Here is a 9,563-nt window from a genome sequence, read left to right on the forward strand (position 1 = left end):
CTCTTCAGTGGAAGATGTTTGCCAGAATCGATGCTTATTTGATGATTTATCATGAGTTTCAAAGAAGCAGGCTTTAAATTTTTCCCGACGATGTTTATTCTTGATTTCATGTCGCAAATGAAATATCCGTGAAGGAAGGAACCAATGTTTTTAACATTCTTTCAGGCGTTGTGTGCCAAAAAATGTAAAGCAGGTGGGGGAAGTGAGATGAGTAGGATAAAACACAAAAGCTAACATACGCATGTGCGGCGCACGCTATACATGTAGTTTGAAACATGTGCAAACCCTACACCGACCCAACCCCATTAACAATTTTCTATCAAACAATCCTCTTTTTCGATTTCGTGTGCGATTCTTCTTCTACCACGAAGGCGAATCAAATCCACAGCAATCGATTAGGGTTTACGAGACCACGCATCACTTGCTCGCCTGGGGATTGATTACTCAATGCCTGCAATCTCTTCATCTGTCACCGAAAACCCTAGGCACTCCCAATCTGCTAGAATCGTCGATTTTCCCTGATGGCTCCGAGCCGGAAGAGAGGCGGTGGTAAGGCTGCAGCATCCGCCAGGCGAGAGTGGAAGGTTGGGGATCTCGTTCTCGCCAAAGTCAAAGGCTTTCCTGCTTGGCCTGCCGCGGTTTGTGCATCTCTCTTCCTTCCCTTCCCTTCCCTTTTGATTTTGTTTTGTTATGGCCTCTTGCTCATGATTTTCATAGATGCGGTAAGACAGGTTTGATTAGAATTAGGTGTTTGATTATTATCGACTGCGTTTAACTATGATGAAGTAGATGTTTATGCCTTTTTACTATTGACTGCCTTTTACATGAATTTTTGGTGAGGAATTATTTTAGTTTCTAGTAGATACCATAGTTTCATTTACCACTTTCTTCAGCTGATACATGCTCCGAACTTGATAACATGACAACTGATCCTTAGTTTCATATGATCGATCATACATCGACTGTTAGTTGTTTGCCAATTTCTTGTTTGCTTATTGCAGGTTTGCGAGCCAGATAAGTGGGGCTACTCTGCCGATAAGAAGAAAGTATTCGTTCTCTTTTTCGGCACTCAACAGATGTGAGTTTTCTTGCCTTTTACTACTTACATCGTCTAGCTCTGCTTTCTGGTCACACTTCCCTTATTTGAGCGAATGCTACCATTTTTTTTTCCGTCCAGTTCATCTTTCTCATCCTATATACCTATCTTAGTTCATTAGATTTGCGTCACCGTTTGAGCATATTTTTTTTTCATTTTATCATGATTCTCATTCTCCAGGAAATTTATTCTGGTTCTTGCATCGGTATTCTCTAGATTAGGACGTACAAGTTGGTAGCTTCTTTATGGCCATTCAATTTTTTGAACTTTTCTTGCTAGGCAGGTTATACTTGGTGTGATGTGCTTTCTCAAACATACACCACTAAGTTCGAATTTTACTTGGTTTACTATCTGATTCATCTCTTGTGCGGAATTATGGGTTTCTTTCCAGATAGTTGACAACAGTGCTTCTTGTTGAACATATTTTTTCTACTTATGGTTTTGAGTTTCACTTTAAGCCTTTTGTATGTTGAATTCTCTTAAAACTGTTTATCATCTCCTTTGCAGATTAGCGTCAACATTTAGTGAATGTTCTTTTTGCTGCTTCATTCATTCCCACGGTTATGTGAATTCTGATGTATAATTACCATGAAGAAAGCATCTTAGCACAGCTGCTCTCTTGTTAAATTAAATAAATTTAATTGAATCAATTTAAGGTTTTAAAGCTGTGTTCACTTTCTGCTCTTCGCTCTAGATCTGTTTTAAACGTTTTGTATTCCCTGTTACAAACCTAGTAATCATTTTTGGTGTATATGCAGAGCTTTCTGCAATCCTGCTGATGTAGAATCATTTACAGAGGAGAAGAAGCAATCTCTTTTGACAAAACGGCATGCCAAAGGTTCAGATTTTGTCCGTGCGGTTAAAGAGATCGCAGAGAGTTTCGAGAAGCTGAAGCAGCAGGTCGAAGCTAATGATCCTAAATCTGCTGACGAAACAACTGTTGGAAGCTCTGGGAACACTATTGAGCTGCCTCAGGTTTGTGAAAACCTTATTGGTACAAGACTTGACACTCAAATGGAGTCAAATTCTAGTCATGGTAAAAATGAATCAACACTTCTCAGCGAGGATGCTTCAGCTGCTGAACAAATGCTAGCTCTACGTCACAACAGTCTATCTCTTAATGTAGCAGCTAAAGATCTGTGTGACACAGCAATATATTCTTCAAAGAGAAGAAATGAAACGGCCCGGTCTCAAAAGTGTGCTCCACAGACAATAACATTACCGGTTCAGGACTCCAAACTAACATCAGGGTTGGAACTGGATAGGCTTCAAAGACCCCTGCGTCAATGCAGTGATGGTGGCAACATTGTCGATGATATAGATGATGGAGATATAAGAAGGAGAAAGAGGATCCGAAGGCCAGGTCATTCTGAATCAGATGATGTGGTTTCATCAGCTCTAAATTTGCACGGATCTGATGAAGAGTACGCATCTGAAATTGCTACTGTTGAGTCTGACAATAATAGTAGGAATGAAGGCAATGGTGTGGATTCTGGTTCCAAAGTTGAGCATTCTGATGATGTTGGCGAGGGTTGTGAAGGAAGTCATGAGCTTAGCAAGGGGCTTGATTTCCAAATTAGTACCATGGTTACGAGGAAGAAGAGGAAGCCTACCAGAAAACGTGAAGCCAATGACCTTATTGATCCTCCTGCTAAAGTTGAAGCAGAAGAAGGTTTTGGGACCAAGGCGTGTGATAGCTGCCAGGGATCTGAAAATTCTCATGAAACGCTGAATGAGAGGCCCTGCGGAGAGAAAGGTGATGAACACTTACCTCTGGTAAAGCGAGCCAGAGTCCGGATGAGTAGAGTATTTTGTACTGATGAAAAGGGCAATGCCTCTTCACAGTTGGAAGAAAGATCATCCAAAGACTCTCCAACAAGTGCAGCCATGCAGCCAAGCTCTTCTGTTGATCATGAAAATGATATTGTATCTGGTCAAGATACTTCTGCGGCTAAAGAATTTAACAGCTTTGAGTTATCTGGTAAGGTCCCAGGTGCTATGGCTGATGTAGGGCCTTCTCATATGGAGAAACCTTCTGGCAGAATGTCTCCGTATAAGGTATTTATTCAGACTGTAGGAGATAAAAAAGCTGCTACGGAGTTACATGAGAACGAATTTAGCCTGGCGCCAGATGATGAAGTAACTCGAGCGCAATCTAATCTACTTGGCAGTTTGCCAGAAGGGAACACTCGTGTTTCTGAAGTTGTTCAGGGCTCTTCGGAGGTATCGCAAACCGTGAACTGTCTAAACATTGAATCCGATCCTATTGACTTGCAGTGCACACGTCAAAATGAGAAAAATGGACTCCCTTTGAATTCTGATACCATGGATTCATTTGCAAATAAGCCCCCAAGTTTATGCCCGGGTTTGGATTTGACAGCATCATCGGTACCTGCTCAATCTCCTCACCAACACGAAAGCCAGGACAATGATTCTTGTGATAATTCATTAGTCGTTGTTGGGGATTCTTCTTTTAAAGAAAAATGTGAGACTTTTGATAAAATCGCTCAGGATGTTCAGTCCCAAGCTGTAGAACATTCTCAATTGTTCTGTTCAGTGGTCAGTAATCAGGAGGCTGAAAACATGCAGGAAACTGAAAACAATCTACGGATAGAAAAACAAGGTACTCTGGATAAAGAACTTGAGAGTGGCAAACTAGGTCATATAATAGAGAATCCAGCCCCCTGTGCTACTGAATGTTATATTGTAGTTAAAGAAGCGGAACCTCAGTGTGGAACGGTGTATAGCCACTGTGAGGATGCTGAGGAGAACAAAAAGCTGGAAAAGAGGTGAGTCTTCTGATTTTGTCCCTCTACCTCCTATGCTAATCTCTGATACCATGATGTCTCTTATTGGTTTTACTAATTAGAATAACTTCTACAAACACATTGGGATATTTGAATGGAGTCTTTATATTTAGACTCGCATACTAACCCATTTCCCTATTATTTTTACTTTTGTGTAGCTTTCATTTCCCTTCTTTGACTGAAGGTTAACTTGTTCTTACGGTGAAAGTCTATGTAGAGGATAAGCATATTGAGTTTTAGGAAAATATCTATTAGATTAAGTCTCTTCAGAGTTTAGACATTATTTATCAACTTTTCGCAGTTAACAGAACTAGTTGACTAATAATATGGTGTGTCCTTCTGCATTGACAGCTGTGAGACGGATGGGCAGAAAGAGCATGTCCAAGCCACCAATTCTGTCTCAGTATCTGAGAACCTTTCACCTGAAAAAATGAGGTTAACTCCAGACTCTCCTGCAAGGGGTATACCACATAGCAACTCAATTTGCGATATTTCTACTGTAGAAAGTGCAAATGGTATGCAGAGCAACAGTTATTGCTGCACCAGTGTTCAGTTTGGTGAGAAGAAAACTATGAGTGATGACACTGTCAAAGAAGAAAGGAAAGGTGAAATAGGTGCAACTGAGGTAAAGAAAGTTGTTATTTCTGATGTGCAATTCACTATTGAATCATTTGAGACGGCACTTAGCTCCTTGGTGAGGACAAAGGAGACCATTGGCCGCGCAACACGTTTGGCTATGGATTTGGTGAAATTTGGTGTGTCGGCAAAGGTACGAGACGTTCTTCCTTCTTGTGATATTCTTTGTTTGTTGATGCATATGTTATATGGGTGAAATCCAACTTTTCTGCTTTTTGGAGACAACTTTCTTATTGTAGATTGTTGATATCATAATAACTTGATCTGTCCTTTGGTAAAGCACTATCTACATTATCCAAATATTTAATTGCCTCAATTAAACAGAGACTATATCTATCAAGCCAACTTTACCCATTTCCTTGTGTATATTGTGTTTGTATGCTGTTTTTAGGATGCCGTAGCCCGTAGGCATACAATAACCCTAGGCAGCGTAGATCTAGGGAAAGCCTTATATTCTTATCTACTGCCTTTTACATGAGCAAAGGGACTTGTTTACACTGTGATTTTGTAGGATTTATTAAATACTATATTGTGCAGAACGATGGCCTATGTTGCTAAGAATGTTTGTCTTGTATTAGGCCATGGAAATTCTTGCTCATACTTTGGAAAGTGAGTCAAATTTACAAAGAAGGGTGGACTTATTTTTCCTTGTGGATTCTATTGCTCAATGCTCCAAAGGCCTGAGTGGTGAGTTACATATTTAACGTTTTACTTTAGTCGCAACATGAGGTCTCAATGACGAGTTAACTTAGTGAATACTGTATTTTTCTTCAGGTGACGCTGGTGGGGTTTATCTTTCATCCATTCAAGTTATGCTGCCTCGCCTATTGGCTGCTGCTGTCCCAGCTGGAGCTACCACACAAGAAAACCGACAACAATGCTTGAAGGTGTGTGATAATTTTTAGCTCTTCTTTTTCTTATAAATATTAATTCTCACCCTTTCTGCTCTTGTATAGGTTTTGAAGCTTTGGCTCGAAAGAAGGATCCTTCCTGAATCTATTGTTCGTCATCATATAAGAGAACTTGATTCACATAGTAACGTTCCTGCTTGCCTCTATTCTCGGCGCTCGGCTCGAACAGAAAGGGCGCTGGATGACCCCGTTAGAGATATGGAGGGTATGCTGGTTGATGAATATGGAAGGTGAGATATTCGTCTTCGGATCTTTATTTTTTTTAATCTCTAGTGTCATAACTCAACTCATCTTTCTGTATCAGTAATTCAACTCTCCAGCTTGATGGATTTTGTATGCCTGCAATGCTCAAGGTTGAAGACGAAGGAAGTGACTCGGATGGTGAATTTGAGTCTGTCACCCCTGAACATGAGTCAAGAATGCTTGAAGAACATGTCACACCCTCCATTACTGAAAGGCATACCCGTATACTTGAAGATGTTGACGGTGAGCTTGAAATGGAAGACGTGGCTCCACCTTGGGATGTTGGAAGCAGTGCACCCAATGATCAAGCTGGTAATACAGAGTCTGCGAGTTGCCAGCCTGCCTTTGGCACTTCACATCAGAACGTGACCTCGTCATCTCCATTAGCTCCACCTTCACAGAATGCTCAGTGTGCCATGTCTGATTCCTACTCAAATGGCTTCGACTGCAGAGGGTATCCCAGCATGCATGTGCGTCTTTGTTTCTTGCTTAAAGAATCTTTTCGGTTAAAGGTAGTGATGACTGAAGCATGATTACTAACTTCATTTCTGGTCATTTTTTCCAGGGAGATCATCAGGCAGATATTCCAAGGATGAATCCACCACCTGTGCATTACCGAAGTCCTGAGTCATCTTATAGTTCCCGTGCATCTTTGTCAAAAAGCATGGCACATGGTGAGGATTCCAACTTCCAGCATGGGCCTTATCCCCCACCTCCGCCTTCACATCATTATTATCCATATATGGAGCCGGAGCACCATAGAAAGCCGCGGAGAGAAGGTCCATCATACCCTCACAGATCTCATTACACGCCGGATTTTGAGGAAAGGAATTATCATGATGGCCATGAGAGAATGAGGCCTGCAGCGTGTGAGAGTCGAGACAATTGGAGATACCATCCGCCCTATTCTCATGGTGGGCTCCTTTAACCCTTTTAAATTTAAATAAATGGATGCATATGCACGGCATATATGAATGGATGTATGTATTATATGTGCTCACACAAGCACATGGTCAAGCATGCTAATATAGCCATGGATGCTTTTTTGCGTATTGCAGGTCCACGATATCATTACAGACAAAGAGGCGCTTATCAATCCAGCTCACACAGTGGCCATCACCGTGAGTATGGAAGGTTTGAGAACGACAGGTGGAGTCATTCTCCGCGTGCATATAACAATAGGCACTCTTTTCACTATAAGCCGCATTCAGAAGGTCCAGCTCCAGTAGCAATGAGAGGTAAATATGGAAATTCGTACCGTTCTTTGCTCTCCCAGGAACTGAGTCAGTAGTTAGCCGTACAATACATTCTAAAGCTGGAATTATGGCCTAGTGTTTTAGGAAACCTGATGCTCTAAGTAAGCTTTGTTTTGTGTGGTTTGCAGATCCCCCAGGCACGTGGCATCAAAGGTGATTTTACAGAGGTGGACTGGTAAGTCCCACGCCAGAGGTTGTCTGATGTAATCTGAGGAGTGAGTTTGGCTCGAGGTGTATTGGAGGCTTGTCTAGGGACTTTTTTTTTGTGAAGAAGGAAAAGGGAGAGAGCGAGAGTGTACATATGATGATGGATGGTATTTGCCAACAAAACGAAAACAGAAGTCGTGAAAATATTGGGTAAAAGTGTAGAGAGAGATGAGAAAAGGAGTGATTTATTTAGGTAGTTAGTAGTAATAGCATTTTAATATCTCTGTTTATTACCCAACTCCACCAATATGGGTGTTTTGTTACTAATGGTAATGTGTTCACTCGAATGATATAGACTTGAGTAAATTAGCTGCTGCCTGCTTAGCGTGTAATGTCTTTGGTTAAAAAGTGGAATGAATACTATAGGAAAATCAAAGACATGAACTCAGTTTTATATATAGAAAAATATATATCAACGTGACAGCGAAGAAAATTATCAAACAAAAAAAGCCGGGGTTAACGCGTGACCAGCCTGTTTTTTTTTTAAAATCACAAACCAGCCTGTGTATAATACTAATAATAATGATACTAAATATACTAATAATAACAAAGAACAACTCTTTTTTTTTTTCTTAGGACTTCAAAATGATATAATTCAAATGGAATATCCACTCTCCTGGGATTATTTAAAAAAAATCAGGAGGTGGTGGATAAGACAGCAACAAACAACAGACGTAGAACTTGGTTCGAGAGTTCCGGCTGCGAGAAGATGGGTGGTTCAATATCAGTGCCCGAAAAATCTATCCATGAATTCACTGTCAAGGTTTTTCCTCTTTTATTATTTGTATTATCGATTATTACGAGAATAAATAGTAGTAAATTATTTTAATCTAATTCACCACACAGCCGAGAAGATGAAGCGTTTCTGATAATCTTCTTTTGAATTTTTGTAACGTTTGGCGTGGGGAATTAGGATAGCTCCGGCAAGGAGGTTGACCTTAGCGTTTACCAAGGGAAGGTTCTTCTCATCGTCAACGTCGCTTCTAAATGGTACTTCTTCCTTCTTCTTCTTTTTTTTTCTTTTTTTGGGATTATTGTTGTTGGTATCACTTGATTGATTCTTGGGGTTTGGGGAACAGCGGTTTCACTGAAACCAATTACACCCAGCTTACTGAACTTTACCGGAAATACAAAGATCAAGGTATTTTGATGATTCTTCTAGGGTTTTATTTATAACCATGAAAATGCTTATACAGTGTCTTTTTTTTCGTTGATGAATGGCTTGTGGTTTGTTTGTTCAGGGTTGGTGATATTGGCGTTTCCTTGCAACCAGTTTTTGAACCAAGAGCCTGGCACTAGCCAAGATGCTCATGAATTTGCTTGTACTAGGTTCAAGGCCGAGTACCCCGTCTTCCAAAAGGTACCCTACCTAAGTACCTACCATCTTTTATTAGAAACCAAACAGAAGAACCAGCTCTGGAAATGTTGTTAAGTAGTTTGACATCAATATGCTTGTTTTAAACAGTCAAAGTCAAACACTTTTATTGATTGATGCATCTCTGTTATTTTCTTTGATTTGTATATAAAACAAACCCAATATAATCAATCTGCCGCCCTTTTTAGGTGCGTGTGAATGGTCAAAACGCAGCACCAGTCTACAAATTCCTCAAGTCAAAGAAGCCATCTTTCCTTGGAAGCAGGATCAAATGGAACTTCACCAAGTTCTTGGTCGGCAAAGATGGTCAAGTCATTGATCGTTATGGCCCCACTGTTCCACCTCTTTCCATCGAGGTGAATCTTGTCTTTTACAAATGTCTTTGTCATCTCTTGCAATTATATACATGTGTCTGAGCGGTTTGTGAATTCATTCATGTTTTCTGCCAAACAGAAAGACATCAAGAAAGCCCTCGGAGATGAAGGAGCGTTTCCAAGTACTTAGCCCTTGAAGAAGAAGAAGACACAGAGAGAGGCTCTTGAAGAAGTTCTCTCTTACTCTTTGATATCACTCATTTTGTAGTTTATATGGTGAAGAAGATGTACACGTTTCCATAGCACAACCCTGTGTAGCTTCCATATGCCTCTTTGGGCCTAGCATTTGATCTTCCGAACTAATTATTCAACGATTATCTCGATAATTTATAAATATAAAAAAATCAACTAAAAAGAATCCAAAGAATATTACTTGTTTTTCTATAGAAGGAATTTTAAGCAGAACATGTGTTATGTATACTATATTTCTTTCTATGGTAATAATTGGAGTTCCAATCACCTATTAAATCTTGTCTCATGTATTAGATAAGAACCTTTTTCCACCTGTAATGTATCGATTGAATTAGGCGCATCATCCACACGTGCTCTGTTTTAGATATAATAGTGAAGTGCACAGAAAAGAAGAAGATAAAATAGTGTAAGAGAGAGAGAGAGTTGAGTAGGAAAGTGAAAAAGGAGAGCTTTGCTTGACCACTCT

General features: G+C 40.2%; 2 protein-coding genes across 2 annotated transcripts; both read left to right on the forward strand.

Annotated features, from left to right (window-relative positions):
- Positions 1-312: 312 nt before the first annotated feature.
- On the forward strand, positions 313-7,536 carry LOC106300019 (HUA2-like protein 2). The gene is made up of 11 exons (XM_013736060.1): positions 313-638; positions 1,002-1,078; positions 1,855-3,885; positions 4,255-4,672; positions 5,118-5,226; positions 5,314-5,426; positions 5,496-5,680; positions 5,755-6,163; positions 6,259-6,607; positions 6,752-6,931; positions 7,078-7,536. Exons 1-11 carry the CDS (start codon positions 522-524, stop codon positions 7,104-7,106), a joined length of 4,017 nt encoding a protein of 1,338 aa, XP_013591514.1. The 5' UTR covers positions 313-521; the 3' UTR covers positions 7,107-7,536.
- Positions 7,537-7,758: 222 nt separating this feature from the next.
- On the forward strand, positions 7,759-9,222 carry LOC106300020 (probable glutathione peroxidase 5). Its single transcript, XM_013736061.1, has 6 exons — positions 7,759-7,919; positions 8,070-8,146; positions 8,236-8,297; positions 8,398-8,516; positions 8,720-8,887; positions 8,985-9,222. The coding sequence occupies exons 1-6, from the start codon at positions 7,866-7,868 to the stop codon at positions 9,033-9,035; spliced, it is 531 nt and encodes a 176-aa protein (XP_013591515.1). The 5' UTR covers positions 7,759-7,865; the 3' UTR covers positions 9,036-9,222.
- Positions 9,223-9,563: the final 341 nt, after the last annotated feature.

Source organism: Brassica oleracea, chromosome C6 (assembly GCF_000695525.1).
Source record: "Brassica oleracea var. oleracea cultivar TO1000 chromosome C6, BOL, whole genome shotgun sequence".
NCBI classification, from domain to species: domain Eukaryota; kingdom Viridiplantae; phylum Streptophyta; class Magnoliopsida; order Brassicales; family Brassicaceae; genus Brassica; species Brassica oleracea.

Excerpts from the sequence above, each read along its gene's own strand:
- LOC106300019 (XM_013736060.1), top strand. The coding sequence starts at position 522 with ATGGCTCCGAGCCGGAAGAGAGGCGGTGGTAAGGCTGCAGCATCCGCC. Across the intron at positions 1,079-1,854 it reads TTTTTCGGCACTCAACAGAT|AGCTTTCTGCAATCCTGCTG; the intron begins GTGAGTTTTCTT and ends GTGTATATGCAG. Across the intron at positions 5,227-5,313 it reads ATGCTCCAAAGGCCTGAGTG|GTGACGCTGGTGGGGTTTAT; the intron begins GTGAGTTACATA and ends ATTTTTCTTCAG.
- LOC106300020 (XM_013736061.1), top strand. The coding sequence starts at position 7,866 with ATGGGTGGTTCAATATCAGTGCCCGAAAAATCTATCCATGAATTCACT. Across the intron at positions 8,298-8,397 it reads CCGGAAATACAAAGATCAAG|GGTTGGTGATATTGGCGTTT; the intron begins GTATTTTGATGA and ends TTGTTTGTTCAG. Across the intron at positions 8,517-8,719 it reads AGTACCCCGTCTTCCAAAAG|GTGCGTGTGAATGGTCAAAA; the intron begins GTACCCTACCTA and ends CGCCCTTTTTAG.